This window comes from Ammospiza nelsoni, chromosome 22 (assembly GCF_027579445.1).
Source record: "Ammospiza nelsoni isolate bAmmNel1 chromosome 22, bAmmNel1.pri, whole genome shotgun sequence".
NCBI classification, from domain to species: domain Eukaryota; kingdom Metazoa; phylum Chordata; class Aves; order Passeriformes; family Passerellidae; genus Ammospiza; species Ammospiza nelsoni.
In genome coordinates, this window is record NC_080654.1 from 4,347,282 (window position 1) to 4,367,623 (window position 20,342).

General features: G+C 40.8%; 1 protein-coding gene across 1 annotated transcript; it reads left to right on the forward strand.

The window, feature by feature from the left end:
- The first annotated feature begins 4,797 nt into the window (after positions 1-4,797).
- On the forward strand, positions 4,798-18,299 carry LRRC38 (leucine rich repeat containing 38). Its single transcript, XM_059487654.1, is given in 3 exon segments — positions 4,798-4,879; positions 4,882-5,547; positions 18,046-18,299. Coding segments are annotated over 3 exon segments (1,002 nt in total).
- The last annotated feature ends 2,043 nt before the right edge of the window (positions 18,300-20,342 follow it).

The following is a 20,342-nucleotide window of genomic DNA, read 5'->3' on the forward strand; positions in this document are numbered from 1 at the left end:
TGTTTTCTCTGCATTACAACAAAGATTTAGAGGATCCAGTCTGTTTTTAATTCCTTTAATTCCTAATTTTAATTAATTGTGAATAGCTTGTACCACATATAACTTTAATAAATACAGCCACAGAAGGCATCGCAGAGAATGTCTTTGTGAAATTCCCTTACCAAAGCAGACTAAAAGCCCTTCAGGAAATTAAAAAAAAAAAAAAAAAAAATTAAAAAAAAATTACTTAAATTATTTGGGGAAGTTTTGAGCACTTTTAAGGGGAGCTCTGGAAGATGGAAGCTCTGTCAGGAGCAAATGTTTTTTCTCTTAGTTTCTTTCAGTACTGCAAGCACACTGAGGATCCGGTGCCTTGTCACTGCCTTTATTGTCAAGGTTTCTCCTGGTAGTATCCTGAATAAAAAATTAAAGAATGGAAACCCATATCACTGTTTTTAGTCCAAAGCCTGCCTACTGCTGTGGTTATCCAGCTCCTGCTACTGGGAGATGTGGAGAGAGACTGATTTCCCTTCTTTGTTCTCCACACAGGGATTCCAAACAAAATCCTCTGCAGCTAGAACTGGAACTGGAATTGTTACCCTGATCTACAGTTTTCAAAACCATTCTGTCCCTTTGGGGGAGCCTGGAAGGCAGAATCACAAATAAATCAGCTGACAGTCAAAATCTCATCAATGAGGGGTCCCACCTTTGTGGAAGAAGAATATTTGGGGTTTTTGTTGGGCATCAGTTGCCAATTGGGAAGTTTGTGCTTTTTCAAACCTGTATGAACTAAAATGTAGTATTGGAAGTGTGAAAGAAGGTGGAAAAGCTGTGGGGCTTTGCTTGGGAGCACTGAAGAAGCACAGATTACGAAAACCCTTTATTTCTGAGACTCACTGGTGCAATTTTGTGTTTTACCACAGTGTGAGTTGAATCCACAAGAACCCTGATTCATGTATTTTATTTTTGATTGGGGTTCCTTTAACAGGAAGAGGAGGAAAGGAACCTGAGAGACAGGCAAACTGTAGGAATATGGTAAAACTTGTTAGCAGCTCACCAGAGGGGAGCAGAGCAGTTGTGGATGCCCAGAATTGAGGGCACAAGAGGGTGCTGTGCACTCAGCACATCACAGCCAAACCCCAGGTTACTGTCACTGATTGATTGCAAATAAACCGTTTTTAAAAATAAAACTTTGATATTTTTTAGGTAGAAAGCTGTGCTTTCATCCTGCCTGTCCAAACTGCACAAAATGTTTGGCAAGTGAACGAAGCTTCAAAAAGATTCAAAAGGATTTCTGTGCTGTGAGGGAAACAGCTGAGAAACAGAAATAAGCAGAAGATAAAAAGACAAAATTAAACAGGAAATGTTGCACAGAAAAAGATGGGTCAGGAAGAAACCAAAGACAGCATGGAAATGCATCAGCCCATGGCTGGATGTCACTGTGATATTTTCTGAAAAATCCCTTTGCCAGGATTTTTTCTCCTGAGAAGCTGAGAAGCCTCAGAAAAGAAATATAACATATAATTCTTTATAATATTATAAAGAATTATAATAATAATTACCTGCTACTTTAGAATGTGGTAAGTGATTGTTTGATTGGGTCCATGTGAATTATTTAATTTAATGACCCATCACCATCAGCTGTGTCAGACTCTGAGGAGTCAATCACCAGCTTTTATTATCATTCTTGTTAAGCCTTTCTAATCTTTTAGTATAGTTTTAGTACAGTTAATATAATATAATATAATATAATATAATATAATATAATATAATATAATATAATATAATATAATATAATATAATATAATATAATATAATATAATATAATATAATATAATATATATTATACTATATTGTACATATATATTATGTTATCTATTATATTATGCTATAGTATAATATAGCATAATGTAATATAGTATGATATAGTATGATATTATTAATACATAATATAATAAATATAATTAATATAATATAATATAATATAATATAATATAATATAATATAATATAATATAATATAATATAATATAAAATATAATATAATCAGCCTTCTAAGAACATGGAGCCAATTTCATCTCTTCCCTCATCCTGGGGACAGCAATCACCACACTTGGATCCAGGGGTGCCAGTGAGGGATGCAGGTGAGCAGCTGAGCAAAAGGAAGAGCTCTCTGCAGAAAGGAGTGGAAGTTTTAGCAAGGGCTGCTGGAATTCTTAGGGAAGCTGAGAGTCCTTTTCCACCCCTGCCACAAGCATGTTCTTGGAACTTTCACAAATTCTGCCTTATTGTCTGCAGTCTCCCATCTGTGAAGGCTGAGGCATCTTGGAAATGAAAATGTCACATCCTGATTCTGTGCAGTTGGTAAAAGAAAAAGGGGGGGTCTGCAGAGGAGGAGCCCCTGAAATCCTGTGAATAAATACAAATACCTGCACTTAATAAAGAGCTGGATCTCTCCATATAAAACTACATTGCAAAAGACATCAAATCAATTCTGCTTTCCCATGTTAAAAACATCTTTATTTCTCACCTAAGGCCTTGTTAAATTAGGGCAGAAAACCAGTAGATTGCAGAGGAGCAATTGTTTGCAATATAAAAATCATCAGTTCTGCATGAAAAACACCAGTTGCAGTTACTTGGTGATGCCAATTCAATGAATCCTCAACCCCCCCAAGAGTTATTTGGCATATTTGGGTTTTTCTAGTTGGAGGTAGCCTGTCAAACTGCCACTTCCTCTGTAATTTAAAGGTAAATACTTTAAATAATCACCTCAGGAATTTATTTGGGTTTTACCCTGGTGGTTTATAGGGGCAGCTGTGCCCATTTCTTTCTGGGTGACGTTTTCAAAGTAATATAAGACATGAAATTATGGAGCAGGTTGTGTCTTTATGGGAGGGATCTGGAGGCAGTTTCAAGGTGGTTTAGCTGAAAACCCCATGAATTAGAAACAAGGTGTGTTGCAAAATGTGAGAGAGGCACTCAAAGGCAGAAACCTTGAGATATTCCTTTCCCAAGAGCAGAGCAGGGAAATGCTGGGGTTGGAAGGGACCTCTGGAAATCAATTTGTGCAGTGCCCTGCTCGAGCAGAGCCAGAGCAAGTTTGCCCAGGGCTGTCCCCAGCTGGGTTTTGTGGTGAAATTCAGCCTGTGTGGGAAGCCTGGCCACCCTCACAGCCAGAGAAGAGTTTCCTTGTGTTCAGATGGTTTCCAATCTGTGCCCATTTCATCTTTTTCTGCCAGTGCTGCTGCTGAGAGCAGCGTGGCTCCCTCTTTGTTCCCTGTTCAGTGTTTTAGGTACGCACCAAAGGAGAGGTGAGGGATGCTGCTTTGGGTTCAGGGATCTTGGAGGAATGTCTGTCTGAGAAGGAAATTTTTATCCCCTATTCTGGATGAAAAATACTCAGAATCCATTTATAAAGTATGACCTTAAATTAAAATTTCCGGCCTCTCTTTGACCTAAGAATGAGCTTGCTGAAAGTGTTTGACTTTGTGCTCTCCACATCAGGATACCCAAATATCATCTAGAAAAATCTTCCATCACAGCATGCAGGTGTGACCCCAGGCTCTCTGCTTGCACACCCTGCTTGCATGAAGAGGGAGGGATGGAGTTAAAAATTGAGTGTGTACCTGGCTGAGGATTTGCCTTTGTGGGTGTGGGTTTGAGCTTGTCAGGAAAACAGAGATTTGCCTTGCTGCAGAATCATTTCTGCTGTCCCACAGGACAGACAGACTGACTGTCAAATGTTCCAACCCCCTGAAAACGAAGAAAACCCATTCAATTTTAACCAGCTAAAGATTTGATCCACATTTTGCACTTCCATGTGGCCCAACAGACATCACTGGTGCTGTAGTAGAAAGTGGATTTTTGGGTCACTAAAACAGAAGGGAAAAGTCCCTCAAGTTGAGTGTGCAGCAGGCTGAGGATTTGCCTTTGTGGATGTGGGTTTGAGGATGCCAGGAAAACAGAGATTTGCCTTGCTGCAAAATAATTTCTGCTGTCCCACAGGACAGACAGACTGACTGTCAAATGTTCCAACCCCCTGAAAACGAAGAAAACCCATTCAATTTTAACCAGCTAAAGATTTGATCCACATTTTGCACTTCCATGTGGCCCAACAGACATCACTGGTGCTGTAGTAGAAAGTGGATTTTTGGGTCATTAAAAGGAAGGAAAATCCCCTCACTTTGGAGACCTTGTTGCTGCTGTAGGTTATTCTTTTTGGTTAAAAGATATTGAGTCATATTTAGATAATGTGAGCAGGAAATTCAAGCTGTTAGGCTTGCTCTGACAGCTGAGGAACCCAGAAACAGCACAGAGCAGAGCTCCCTGTTTTTGGGCTGCCCCCTTCTGCTCCCTGTTTTACAAATAAAAGGGAAACCTGCCCTCAGTTTCTTCCAGACTTCATTTTCTCTCATTTTGTACAATAAGTGACCTCAGCAGACATCCAGGAGCTGCCTGACCTCACTTGAATTTCACCCTCACCTTGATGGAGGCTCCTGCTGAGAATCACAGCGAGTGATCTCATCTCTCATCGGGGATTTTTACCTGAGGGGCTTTTTAAGCAGAAGCTGTTGCTGACAGAGTCACAGGATCAGGTGTGATTTCCCCTTTGCTGGAATAGACAGCAAATATTCAAACAGGCTCAGGGCTTTTTTTAGCTCACAAAAGCAAGGGAGTCCTTTGAAAGATCCTCCCTGCGCCCAATCATCGCTCTGCTCACCCTGTACAGCATCACAATATCCTGGCAGTGTAAATCCTCACATTTGCCTCCCTCCCTCCCTCCTCCCTCCCCCTCCAGCCTGCTGCTATCGGATCTGTGATGATATGTGATCTCCTGGATACAATCAGGCACACACACACAAGTACCAGGCACTCCTGTGCAGCCCAGCAAAATGTCTTTCTCCTGAAGTGCTGCTCATCACAGCCTCCAGATCCCTGACGATGTTGCCATGCTTCCCTTCCTGCCTCCTGCCTTTTGCTGCCTTTGCCTGCCTGCTTCTCCTGCCTGGGGCTCATCTCTGCCCTGCTGTTTGTAGCTGTATGGACTACCACACCATAGACTGCCGGGATCAAGGACTCCCAAGTGTTCCCAACCCCTTCCCATTGGACGTACGGAAACTTCTGATAGCTGATAACAACATTCAGGCAATACCAGCTGATTTCTTTATATTTTATGGAGATCTGGTCTATTTGGACTTCAGGAATAACTCGCTCACCTCTTTAGAAGAGGGCACTTTTAGCAGTTCTACCAAACTGGTGTATTTAGACTTGAGCTACAATAATTTAACCCAGCTCGACGCCGGGATATTCAGATCAGCAGAGAAACTGATCAAACTGAGCCTTGGGAACAACAACCTGGTGGATGTGGACGAGGCTGCTTTTGAGAACCTGGACCAGCTGCAGGTGCTAGAATTGAATGACAACAACTTGCAGAGCCTGAACGTGGCAGCCCTGGAAGCTCTGCCCTCGCTGAGGACCATCCGCTTGGAGGGCAACCCCTGGGTGTGCGACTGTGACTTTGCCAACCTCTTCAGCTGGATCCAGGACAACGTATCCAAGCTGCAGAAAGGTAAAGCTCCATGGATTTCAGAGTGTCTGTGTGTGCCTGGCAGGGCAGGAGGGCTCCTGCTCCCATTGTCTGTGTGCCTGCACTTTGCTCAGGCTGTCGTTGCATGCTCTCAACAAATGAGCCCCTGAAATTCATGTTGGCTTCTTTTAGCAGCAGGTCCTCCTCCCACTTAAGAAATAAAATTTAAAATTTAAAAATTTAAAAATTAAGCCCTTATAATTTTGATTTACAGTCTAAACTTGCCTAGGCAGTGAAAGAGGCTTTTCAAATCCATTCAGCCCAGAGCTGGTTCTCTTCCAGACTTCATTTTCTCTCTGGTAAATATATTTTCTACAATAAGCCCTTTCAGCAGCTAAATATTCTGTGCCAGCTCCTTAGGAAAACTGTTTCTCCTCTCATTTTACTGATCAGTTATGGAGCTGCTACAAAAGAGTTAAATCCCCATTTTATGCAACTGTGATCATCAGCCCCTTCCTGGAAGTATTTAGTTGTGATGCTCTGTGTTTAAAACACTTCAGCATCTGCATTTGGGCTCTGTGTTTGAAACACTTCAGCATCTCCATTTGGGCTCTTTTCATTAAAAAAGCACTGCTTCCAATATGAGAAATAAATTCAAGTGCCTTTAGAATTCCCCAAAATGCAATATATATAACCCTGCTATTTGAGCCAGTCATTTTTAGAAAGGCACAGGGGGGAAAAATAAAAGTGTTAAGACTGCCATGTCTGGGGAATCCAGACTCTTGCTCCACATGTCCCACCAGAGCCCAAAGCCTCTCCTAATCCAGCTTTAGCAGGAGATCATCTCACAGTCCATGTCTCCCAACAAGCACCAGGGCATCACCTCCTGCACTGAGCAGCCCCAGCTGCTCCCCAAGGCAGAGTGCTGGGAGCAGGGAGCTCTGGGAGGGCACAGAGGGGACAATTTCCACAATCCCAGGGTGCTCCAAACCCACCCAGCCAAGGCTGGAACCCTTCCAGGGACGGGGCAGCCGCAGCTGCTCTGCCAGGGCCTGCCCACCCGCACAGGTGTCAGGAAAATCAATTCACAAACACCAGAGGTTTGTGTCCAAAAAGGAGACAGAGGAGTCCTTTGGCTTTATTCCAATCAAGGGAGAGGCCATGGGACATCCCCTGGGGTCTCTCCAATTTTTGGAGGACTCACCCTCCTTTTTATCCCAATTTCCCAGCCACATTTCCCTTCTCTCTTTCCCCATTTCTGAGGCACTTGAGAGGTTCAGACTTCCCAGAATGCCTGATACCAAAGATTCCCCTCTAATGTACAACCCTCCCTTTTCATTTTTAATTCTTATGGAATTTAGAGGTTTTCCCCATTGTTCCTTTCATCTTTCAATGTCTAATTTCATCTATCAGCAAACCTAAAGTTTATTTGTAAAAGCAAATATCTTTTTTCATTCATCAATCAGTGGAATCCTTCCCATTGTTTCTTTTATCTCCCAGTGCTGGTTTAATCTACCAGCAGCCCCACAACTGGTTTGTAAAGACAAATCTTCTATTCCTCTCACAGGAAAGGATTTTTTCCTCGTATCCCACCTAATATATATCCTAAACCTACTCCCTGTAAGTTTGAAGGTGTTCTCCTGTGTCCTGGCACTCCAGGCTCAGTTATACAGGTTCTTCCCATGTTTGTGAAAGTATATGCTTATATGAATTATAAACTTATACTTAAGTACAAGTATACCTGTATTTATACCACCTTAAAATTTAATATCATATACTAACAACACAGCCAACCAAAAAAAAATACAGTAAAAAAATACCCAATAACCATAAAAATTCTAAAAAAATCCCAAGATTTTAACCCTTTTCTAAAACAATAAAAACTTTACGAAACACTAGTCCTCCTTAATACAAACAAAATGAAACATAAATAGAAGAAAATAAACAAATATAGTAATAATATAAACAAATAAAAATATTAAAAAATCCTAAATGAAAAAAATTATAAAATAACTTTTTACTAAACTTTTCTTACATAACCATCAACAAAACCATATTTTTTCCTATAACACAAAAACCACATTTTAAAAAACCCAATAACTTAAAACCAAAAAAAAAATACAATAATATTACATAAAAATAACATAATAACAAAGCAACAAATAAAGAATAAAAAGCAACAAATAAAAAAGCCCAATACCCTCTATCTTAAATAAGGTCCCATGCTTGTGACCTTGGGGAGCGTCTTTCTAGTACACTCATCTACTGCCCTGAATATTCTTAGCTGCAGGTCAGCTGTTTTAAAGAAGAAGTGATTTGAGGAAAAAATGTTCTTTTTTTCCCTCTCTGTGCCAGTGAAACTTTGATCTGGATTCTTTCTAAACCAAACCTGTTATCCCACCTTTCCTGATGCTTTAGTTTAAGTTTGCCCAATTGGAATCAAGTATTTGCCTGTCTCTAATGTTAACTTGTATGTGTTCATGCAGCAGCTCACTTTTTACAGGCTTTTACTGAACTTCCAGGCTGTTCCCCTTGATCCTGACTGAGATCTGCTCAGTTTCAGTCTGTCCTTCCCCTTTCTCTGCTGCCCCCTCAGTGTTTTGGAGTGTATCTGAATTTACGTCTGGGCATCCCAAGTGAGTGAGCTTTCCTGCAGCTCTCCCATTTTCAGTGCCTCCCCAGCTCAGAGTGGTTCTCCCTCATCCATGGTTGTGTTTTGGCCAAACGGCTGAAAAATTACTTATCCAGATCTTCCAAACTTTAACTAGGACTTGATTTGGGAAGGAGCAAATATTCGAGTGGTTGATTTGGTCAGAGCTGTCCTGAAAGGATTTGGATTTGTTGCCTGGAGTGAGCACCCAGCCATGTGCAGGGATGCAGAAAAGCAGCAGAGCTCCCTTGTGAGCTGCTACACAAAACCACTCAGGGTCTGCTGAGTTTGTGAGGGTCCCCAGGACGAGGTGAGAGATGAGAATCTGACTGCATGTTCCCAGAAGGCTGATATGTTATATTACATTACATTCTATTACATTCTATTACATTCTATTACACTATGCTAAAACTATACCAAAGAGTACAGAAAGGATATAGACAGAAGACTTAACAAGAACAAATAATAAAAACTCCTGACTGGCTCCTCAGAGTCTGACACAGCTGATGGTGATTGGTCATTAAGTTAAAACAATTCACCTGAAACCAATCAAACCTGCACCTGTTGGCAAACGATCTCCAGACCACATTCCAAAGCAGCAAAACAGGGAGAAGCAATCAGATAATTATTGTTTTAATTCTTTTCTGAGGCTTCTCAGCTTCCCAGGAGATGAAATCCTGGCAAAGGGATTTTTCAGAAAATGTGACAGTGACAACTGCCTCCTTTGATAAAGCCCCAAAACATTCCTCACAAAGGTGACTGCAAAACCAACCCCAAAAAGGAAAGACTGCCTCAATGACTTTTTGAAATATGTGGCCACACTTGCATGCTTTGCAAAACAACTTTTGGAAAGTCAGAGTTATTTTAACCACAAAAGTTACATTTTAACTACAAAACTACAGTTACCATACTATTAAAATGTGAATACAGCACTACTAATCAATACAATAGTAAATATCTATCAATACAATACAATCAATACAATAGTAAATATCTATCAATACAATCAATACAATAGTAATACATATAGTAAATATCTGTGTAGAGCCATATAAATAGAGCCTCATATTATATTATATTATATTATATTATATTATATTATATTATATTATATTATATTATATTATATTATATTATATTATATTATATTATATTATATTATATTATATTATATTATATTATATTATATTATATTATATTTTCACAAAATGATGCCTAAAGTGGTAGAATGTGTCTATCTGAGGGAGTCCCTGAGCAGCTGAAATATTCCCCATCAGCCCAAGCTGCCCTTGGCTGCTACAAAAGAAACACCAAGTTGATTTAAAAAGGGGAGTTTTGTCTCTGTGAGCTGAAATCTGGATAATTGATCCTGAAGCTCTGTCCCTCTGTAATTAAGGTTTCTGGAGGAGTCAGTGATGAGAACAAAAGCTTTGCTTCAGCTCATTAGTTTTGCAGGAGGCTCCATTTTCCTGCTGGCACAGGACCAGAAATAGCTTGTAAAGTCCTGACTTCTGCTGACCTGCCTGGAAAAGGCTGGAAAGGCTCTGCCCAGCTGAGCTGCCTCTGCTCATCCAACCTGTTGCTGCACACAAACAGCTGGGATTTCAATAATTTTACAGATTTCAGCGTTTATTCATCTAACCTAAATTTTAAATAAAGGCTTAACTGGAATTAAGTGGATACCCTCCCCAGATGATGCCCTCATCCTGGTAAATTTGCAGGCAGAATTAAATTTATTTTATTAATTAATTAAATTAATTAAATTTAATAACTAAATTTTGCAGGCAGAATTTTAAATTTGTTTAAAAAACAGCACTATAAATTTTGTGATTAAACCTAGCACTTCAAAACAGCAAACACATACTTTTTAGCATAAAGAGATATTAAATCCAGCATTTTCTTCACGCTGCAAAACAAAACTCCAATTTCCACCTTTGATTTGGTTAGTAATTGATTTAAAACAAATGAATGAGCATAGTACAAAGAAGGCAAAGGAACTGTGAAGAGCAGTGGAATGGTGATAAGTGGAAAAAATAGAAAAGTTATTTTCCCTGGAGAAGACAAAGTGTTTGCTGATGGTCACAATGGTTAAGTACAACATTTATAAAGATTTTCTGTAGAAGGATGTTTGGTTGTGTAGGCATTTGTTACACCTGAATGGCATAGGGTGGCACACGGAACATATTAAAGTCTTCCTATCAGCAGGAGTATGGATATTAAGATTTTGGGATTTATTTTTTTAATAGAGGAGTTGCTGTAAGATCTTTATCCCTACAAAGAACAGTATGAAAACTTTCATAGAAGGTTTTACTCCATGGGGCCATGAAAACTCACAGAAAAAAAGAAAGAAGACCTAAGTTAGTCTACAAAAATACACTCAGCAACTTCTCACATTGGCCAGGCTTTCTTCTGCTCCCATTTATCTTGGCTAAAATTGCACTTTTCTTTATTTCCTCATCTTTAACCTAGTCCTTTCAGTAATGCTGTTTCAAACCAGCAGAAAATTGTCACTGGTGTAAATGACAGAACAGAGGGTTATGAACCTTCCATTTCAGTGTTTAAACACAAAGGGCTTTGATGGAATAAATTTTTGCTGAACTTCTTGTTTAAAATTGGAGCAAAAGACATTTCTTGAATCTCTCTGAGGATCCCATCAGGATGAAGGGACTGGATTCAGATAAATGCCTGTAACAAAGCAATACAAGTAATCTGCAATGGCCACATTGAAGGGCTTTGTTGACATTTCTCTTGCTGATCTTTATTTTCTGTGAACATGCTTTGGGCAGCTGTGACCTTGTTTGCTAATGACTAAAGTATTTTTAACATACTTTTAATTAGAACTTAGCCAAGAACTTCCTTGGAGTGTGACTGTAGTGTCTCCTTTCTGTCATCTTGCCCTCATTTTGCTTTTTACTTCCTTTCTTCCCCTTATGTTTGGGAACTTGTATACAGTTTCTGGGATGAACTAATTAATTTGTTTAGATATTAAAGTTCCCTATTGCCCATAGCAAGAATTAAAAATTCTGCTGCTCTCTATACAAACAGTATTAGAAAGACTTTTAGCAAAGGTTTAGACTGAGCATTTTTTTGGGTAGCCTTTGCGCATTTGTATTTCCAGGAAGATTTGAAAAACAGGTTCAGAAGTAGCCAGAGACAGAATTCCAAATAGATTTGTGCTGTGATAAATAAAATCGATGCTCTGAATGTCTGAAAGTGAAGTGGCCAAAGCTGAGGTGAGGACTGGTGCTCAGGGCTCATTTGATCAACTCTTGCTCCATTTTGGAAACTCTGAGTGAGGACTACACAATTCTAAGGTATTCCAAGAGGGTTTTAGTGACACAGATGCTGTTTAGCTACCTGAAAGGCTTCTGTGGTTTTCAAAACCTCTTTGGGATGGATGGAGAAGTAAATTCTGGTGAAGTGGCGAATTTCCAGATAAAGCAAAAAACAGGGGAGAAGGATGGCAGGGAGAGGAGGTAGGAAAAAGAAAAGAGCAGGTGACAGTAAGGCTGTAAGCAGGAAATTCACACTGAATTCAGTCCTAAAAAAGAGATTCAGAAGTGAATCAGTGAAGTGAGAATCACAAAATATAATCACTGAGGTTGGGAAGGACCCCTGTGCCCAATGTCCCCACCTTGTCCCCAGCCCTGAGTGCCACCTCCAGCCCTTCCTGGGAGACCTGCAGGGATGGGCAAACCTCCAAACCTCCCTGGGCAGCCCCTGCCAAGGCCTGAGCAACTTTTACATGGGGAAATCCCTCCTGGTGTCCACCCTGAGCCTGCCCTGGCCCAGCCTGAGGCCGTTCCCTCTCCTCCTGTCCCTGTTCCCTGGAGCACAGCCCAACCTGGGGCTGTCCCCTCCTGTCAGGAGCTGTGCAGAGCCACAAGGGCCCCCTGAGCCTCCTTTGCTCCAGGCTGAGCCCCCCCAGCTCCCTCAGCTGCCCCTCACAGGAGTTTCCCTCCAGACCCTTCCAGACCCAGGAGAAAGGAAGGATTTTTCTGAGCTTGTTCTGACATTCCATGTCATGAGGTTACCATCTCTTCCTTCTTGGCTCTTTCTGTGATCCCATTCCAATCTATTGCATAACTTATTCTACAAATTAAACAATCTCTCATTCCACTAATCTATGCCTTCAATGACTTTATAGAAAATATTAAGTATTTTCTTCAAAACAAAGCGTCATAATGAAACGAAAGGACAGGTTCTGCTTAACATTTGAACCAACAGCCAGGAAACTGAGAGTTTTACAAATCCTCTTGACTTATCAGTCTTTATTAGCACTTATTTGTTCATCTGCAGTGGAGAGAAGGCTCCTTCAGTGCATGTACCAATATAGAAGCTGTGAGCTGGGGAGGACAGGCTGTTCTGTCCGTGGCAGCCTCAGCTCTCCCCCAGCATCATGCAATGCTCCCACACCACCAGGACAGAACACAAGATCTGTGTGTCTGCAAGGGAACTCAAAGCCCTAAGACATTTCACACATTCAGCAGCTTTTATCCCTCTCAAGCAGAAACCCCTCACAGAAATTATATTCCTTAACAAGCGCATCAAATCTGTTTCTATATATACATATATAAATATATAATTTGATCTCCCAGACATTTTCAGTAAAATGATCTGACTGCCACTGGCTTTTCACTCTGTTTCTTCCATCCTAAGGTTATTTGGAGTGCTTCCATGTTTCACAGATTTGAAGAAGTGAGGACAGCATTTGCAGATGTGAACACCTGACGTTGAACTTTGTATTTAGGCATTGAGAAAAACTGCTAAAGCTGTTCTGCAAATCTTTAGGGCACTTGGCCATAAAAGTTTTATTTAGGGACCTAAATCTAGGCTTCAAGTTTTTTAAGCTTTACTGTTCTGATGGCTCAAGGCTATTTTCAATGAAATCTCATCTCACTTCAGAGGCAATGCCTCCCTCATTGCTTATTAATACATTTGTGACAGTGTTTAGGGACACTAAGGCAAACCATAGCTGGGAGCAAAATACCACACAAGAAACAACATGCCACATTTAAACATTTCAAATCTGTGTCAACTACATTCAGCAACACGAGGGAACAGCTAAATTCCACCCAAAAGGGCAAATACCAATTTTACTCTAAAATAAAAAGCCTATTATAGAGCTCTTATATTTATATCCATAGTACTGAGCATGTGTGCATGCAGCTCATTCAAACATTTATGGTTTCAGGTATTTCTGTGGATGTATTTCCACACATCCCAGTGCATGTCTCAGTGTGCCTTTGCATTTTCTCACCCTGCTGTCCATTGCTGAATGGTAGGAAGTGCTTTGTCCTGGCACCTGCTTTTTGGGAACTCTAAAATACCCCAAAAGAATTGAAGCTTCTTCTTTTTTTTCTCCTTTTTTCCCTGTTTTTTTTTTTTAAACACAGCATCCAAAATTACAGCTGGGCAATCTCTGCCTGCTAACAGACAGACCATAACATTGAAATGATAATGAATTCCAGAAGTTCTCCAGTTTAAAATATATTTAGCATAGGGATTAGAAATAAGCAGAGACAGAAAGGCACCAGGAGACTTTCAAAACAGGGTCAAGTGGACCTGGAGAAAGTGATGCCCTTGATGCTTGTCCTTAGCTGGAGGAGAATGAGCCCAAACTCAGAGTGCAGTAGGGCAGCAGGGAAATATATCCAGGGAATATATCCAGGGAAAACCCCTGGCACAGGCAGGAGCAGGCAGTGCCAGTGCACTTCATTGTGGTATTTGCAGGGTCCCCCAAAAAAGAGAGGAAATTATGAATCTGACTCCATGTTCTCAGAAGGCTAATTTATTATTTTGTTATAATAATATAATATAATATAATATAATATAATATAATATAATATAATATAATATAATATAATATAATATAATATAATATAATATAATATAATATATAAATTATAATTTATATAATGTTATCTATAGTATAATATAATTTTTATATATACTATAGTATAGTATATATACTATATATTATTACTAATATATTATTACTATAATACTATATATTATACTATATATAAAATTTATATTATATTATATTATATTATATTATATTATATTATATTATATTATATTATATTATATTATATTATATTATATTATATTATATTATATTATATTATATTATATTATATTATATTATATTATATTATATTATATTATATTATATCGATACTAAGGAATACAGAAAGGATACAGACAGAAGGCTAAAACATACTAAAAAAAACTTGTGACTCCCCAGAGTCTGACACAGCCTGACCTTGATTGGCCAATAAGTGAAAACAATTCACCTGTTGGATAAACAATCTCCAAACACATTCCAAAGCAGCAAAACACAGGAGAAGCAAATGAGGTAATTATTGTTTTCCTTTTCCTCTGAGGCTTCTCAGCTTCCCAGGAGAGAAATCCTGGGCAAGGGGATTTTTCCAGAAAATGTGACAGTGACACTCCATGGTTTAAAAACTCCTGAGCACAAGAACCTGGGAGAAACATGGCTGGATTATGGCTGCAAATACCCAGTTTCAGATTAAACAGGGTCTCTGGGTTTGTGTGGGGATTTTCAGATGGTGAGACCAGTCCAGTTATATCTTTGAGGCATTAAAGCCTCATTTGTCTCTTTTCAGTAATTTCAAGGAAATTGTTCATTATTTGCATGCAGACTGGTTTTGGGCTGCTTCCATTTTCTAGGAGGTTCAGTTATACAGGGAAAGATTTCAGCCTGGGCATAGTCCTGAACAGAAAAGTGGTTTTTAGCATCTAGCAGCAGCCTAATTGCCTGTGATTTATTGGCAGGGTTTAAGTGCTGGACTCGGTGGAGTTGCACTCCTCTAATATAAGGTGTTCATATTGTTCTGAAACCTATTTGGGAATTTCATTGAAATAACTCCACCTGCATCACTTCTTTATGAACATACTTCTTTTTCCTTATTTTTAAAAACCCATCTCTCCTTTTAACATTGTGGTTCTGGAATTCCAGCATTTTCACACTTCCCATGTTACTTAGACAATCTATTCCTCAGGGTATATATTATGAAATATATATATATATATATATATATATATATAATGAAAATACCTGTATTTTCATCTTTATTTTCCCAGAATTGAGATAGGCCTGTGTAAAATCCAACACCTCTGCCTTGCCTGGTATTTCAAATAATCAGCACCAGAGCAATGCATCTTCTTTTGATGGCACAGCAGAAGGATACAGGGTGTGTGACATTGTCCTTGGGACAGCTGGAATCATCACAGATAATGGGATGGCCCTGACCAAAATAACCCAGGCTGTGTATTTATAGCACACTCACACTTGTTATTGCATTTACAGTTTTGTTTGGTATGAAGAAGCAACTCCTTGAATATGTTGTGGGAGCAATGAGGTGGATATATATAACTGTCATCAAAGGCCCTCTTGCTGCAGCCAAGCACTAAATACCAAACTGCTTTGAGATGCCCTTCACAAGAATTCTGGCTGATTTTTAAAAGGATAAATTCTACAGAATAAATAATTTAAAAAAATATAGGAAACCCCCACAAGCAAATTATAAAAATTAATACCATTGAAGTAAAAGTGTGAGAAAGCAGAGCCCTGAGGTTACAGGGCATCTCTTGTCCTCTAGAAGTGGTGTGTGGGGACAGGGATGAGATGCCCTTCACAAGAATCCTGGCTGGTCTTTTAAAACAATAGATTCTACAGAATAAATATTAAAAAATAAAATACAGGAAACCTCCACAAACAAATTATGAAAATTAATATCATTTAAGTGAAAGTACGAGAAAGCAGAGCTCTAAAGTTAAATGGCATCTCCTGTCCTCTAGAAGTTGTGTGTGGGGACAGGGGTTTGATTGAGCCAGCCTAGATGCAACAGAGTCACACAAAGGCAAAACCTACACTCCATAATCAACACTGATCCCCTTCTAGAAACCATTATTTAGCTCATTGCCCATGCAGAGGGAGTTTAATGCCCTGGAATCTTCCAGCCCAAGGGAAGAACAGAGATGGATCTATTGGTGGCACCAATGGGACAGGACAGATAGGGTGCAGAGCATCAGTTCTCAGGATTTGTGTCACAAGAACAACCTAAATGTAAATGATGGAAAGCCAGGGCTGTGTCTATGAAGGAAGCAGATGAAATGGTTTGTCCATTTCTCACCTTTAGCAGGTGTGTTACCTGCAGTGATGGTGTTTTCAGGTGAAGAGTTGGCAGCTCTGGTGCAACAAGCACTGCATCAGCTTCGGAAGGAGAAATTCCTTGTACCACCAGAGGAAGAACTGCTATTCTTGCTGCTGGCTGCTCCAAATGAACTGTCTGTTCCAAATTCTCTTTGGAGTCCAAAGAAAAGATTCTGTTTGGCTGTGCTGGGTTTTTGAGAGTGTCACGATTCAGCAAAGAGAAACATCCAGCCAACAGGACTGACCAACATTCCCTTCCCTCCCTGCCCTGTGAAATGTGGCCACAGTTGTGCTTGTTGCCCATCTGCTGTGCATGGCCAGTGCTCAGGAACACCAAAACCCACTGAGCCCTGGCCAGGCTGGTGCTGGGCAGCTCTCAGGACGTTCCCAGTCAGAGCAGCAGGAGAAAGAGGGAAATAAAACAAATGGAGGAAAGCCACAGAAATTTAGGCAAACACGACAGACACGGGATGGCTTTTAGGGATCAAAATTTAATATAATCGTCATTACAAGGGCAAGTAGGTCAGAGTGATAATTGGTTCCACAGTGGAATTAACTTAAAACTCCTTCTCAAATCAACACAACAGCTGGGCTGGGCTGGATCCAGACAATCAGCCAGGGCAGCACCACCAACCCGAGGCTTAGCAGTAAAATAACACATACACAGCTGTGCAGCCACAGGAAAGCTGTGATTACAATTGCAGAGGGAATCTTTGTCACCATTCCTTGTTTAAAGTGACATTGTGGCTCTGTAGCACACCTGGGGATGGAAATGCCATCTTCTGTGTGCATGCACAGCAAGGCAGAGCCCAAACCAGAGAGAGCACCCTGGATCATCAGGAGAGAGGAGGGGATCAAGTAACTCAGCAGCAGATCTCCTGTCATTATCACACAATTCTTGCATTTCCCCTTCACGTTCATGTCCTTAATAGTGAGACAAAAGCTGCCTTGCCTTAATTCACTCCATTCCAGCCCTGGAATCCCTCTCCTGATGTTCCTCCGTGAAGAGGGAGCTGGGCACATGCAGTGACCTGTGTGCTTTTACCATCCAGGACCCAAATGTGTTCTCATCACTTCTTAAATCTGGGGATTATTGCTCTCACTACAAAGAGCCCAGCTCTTGGCACTCTCCAGTAATGCAGGGAGGAACAATATCTGTCATTCTGCACGGCCTCAGGGCAGCCAGAGAGAAAAGCAGGAGGCAGGTCACAGACAAACAAGCATCCATTAAACACAAACTCTTGTTTGACCACAAAAAAAAAAACCCAAACCAACTCTAGTTTGGAACTACATGGAAAAAATGTAATGTAGAAGGGTGTGAAAGGAACCTCAGTATCCTTCTTACCCTGTTTTGGAGGCAAAGTTTGTGTTCAGATGGAGTAGCTGGGAATTGCTATCAGATCTCCAGGTTTAGATGCATCTAAGTGTCAACATTCACTTTTTTAATTCCTCCAAAACATGGTCCTGGATACACCTGATCCCTGGAAGGCTGCAGATGAAATAACTTAATTTCCAGGAGCTGCTCAAAGGGGCTGTGTAATGGCTTTTAGATAGTGACAGGTTTTGTTCCATTTTCCCCTGAATATTGTACAATGTCATAAACCTGGAATTAACCCTAAAACTTTTCTCCAGCCATTCAATCTCTGACCCAGAATAGAGGAATTAATCAATACTCTGCTGATTTGTTTCCCTTTCCTCCTCCTTGCAGGTCTCCATGAAATCCAGTGCTCCCTGCCCGTGGAGAACAGAAGGATCTTCCTGAATGAGTTATCTGAGGTCAGCTTCAGTGAATGCAAATTCAGTTTGTCCTTGACAGACCTTTTCATCATCATCTTCTCTGGGGTGGCTGTGTCCATTGCTGCCATCCTCTCCAGCTTCTTCCTGGCCACCCTGGTGCACTGCTTCCAAAGGTGTGCTCCCAGCAAGGATGATGATGAAGATGAAGACGACTCTGAGGACTGAACTCAATCAAAATCCTTAATTTTCCTTGGTTTATCAGTTACCAGATATCAGCCAAAGTCTATGAGGATAAAAAAGTAGAGTGAAAGCTTTAAACATGATTTAAACTCACAATGTGTAAGGATCTCTTCTGCTGGTCACAGGCAGGAATGGCAGACCTGGGACTGTCACCTCCTCTTGCACATGTGCTGCAATCACACCAGGCTGGTTTCCATGGTCCTTAACCAAACACTGCATTAAAGCTTGAAGATTGAAGGAAAAGAGAGGGGAAAAGCCAAAAAAAAAAAAAGTTCCAATATTTTAAAATATGAGTTTCCAGATTGTCCTGTTGAAATGCAGATTTTCAGAAGTGCTTGAAGCTCGTTCTAGATACACCTTGGAAATGACTGGATGAATGGACCTGGTTCAGGTTGAAAATACAGAAGCAATTCAAAATAGTATCCTTCCTAGATCTAAGTACTGGGAGATTCTACTGAAACTCACACAAAATGCAAGTAAAAGGATTCCTAGAATTGTGGAAAGCATAAGAAGAAAGTTGGCATTTTCCCCCTAGAAAAGTTCTCCAGAAACATTCACCCTCCATTTAATGACAGCAATTGCAGGCACCATTCAGCAAAAAAAAAAAGAAAAAAATTATTTCTGTAAGTGAATATGATTGTGGATCTGAGTCATCCACTGCAGATGCCGGGCACTTCTTTGGTCATGGCACAAATCCTAAATTTAATATCCTTTTGCATTTTTAGATGCAGTGAAGTAAAGGATTTCCCTCCCCAGTAGCTGTTGCAGCATCCAGTCCATTTAGCTATTTTAAAGCACTAAGGGCTATATTCTGCTCCTGGTTATACTGGAATAACCCAAATGAGATGAACACCATGATCCAAATTGGCAACTCTATAAACAAAAGTGAAATCTGGCCCAACCTATTTCTGACTGTATTATAGATTTGTCAAAACTTGAGCTCTTCTATATGATGGTAGATATTTTTGTTAAAATTTAAAAAGACATTTATTACAAGAGATTTTTGGAATAGTGCTGGACAGCTTTTTAGGATAAGTATATTTTTAAAACATTTGAAATGGAAATATTTTTTTAAAGCTCTGTGTATTTAAATTGTTATCTAGAGTAGCTGTGAGGGCTTGAAGTAATGAACAATAGTGATAAGCAAGCTAAGGACTGTGTGCTATTATAAAATAATTAGAGCTGATAAAAAGTAGCATTTATTTAATGACTGTAAATGCTATTATTTCTTTTGAAAAGCACTCTTTGTTCAAAATACTGCCTTGCTCAGAAGGAGGGAGCCACCCTGTGTGCTCGGGGGTGCCAGGGTCCATCAGCACTCCTGGGGATCCCCCCAGCAGGGATCAGCTGGAAAACCTTCAGAGAACCACAGTCTGTCTGTCTGTCTGTCTGTCTGTCTGTCTGTCCGTGCCTCAGCTCCAGGACCTGACCAGCACAGCAACGCTGATCCCTCTGAGGAGATTTGGGGCTGCAGGGGGAGAGCTCTGCCCTGGGGGCGTGCTGGGGTCTGCCCTGTCCGTCTGTCCTGGGATCTGCTCTGTCCGTCTGTCCTGGGATCTGCCCTGTCTGTCTGTCCTGGGATCAGCCCTGTCTGTCTGTCCTGGGGGCTGTGCCTGGGATCAGCCCTGTCCCTCTGTCCTGGGGATCAGCTGTGTCTGTTTGTCCTGGAGATCATCCCTGTCCGGCTGTCCTGGGAATCAGCCCTGTCTGTCTGTCCTGGGGGCTGTCCCTGGGCTCATCTCTGTCTGTTTGTCCTGGGGATCAGCTCTGTCCGGCTGTCCTGGGGATCAGCTGCATCCATTTGTCCTGGAGATCATTCCTGTCCAGCTGTCCTGGGAATCTGGCCTGTCTGTCTGTCCTGGGGGCTGTCCCTGGGATCAGCCCTGTCCGTCTGTCCTGGGGGCTGTCTCTGGGATCAGCCCTGTCCGTCTGTCCTGGGGGCTGTCTCTGGGTTCTGCCCTGTCCGTCTGTCCCTGGGATCAGCCCTGTCTGTCTGTCTTGGAGGCTGTGCCTAGGATCTGCCCTGTC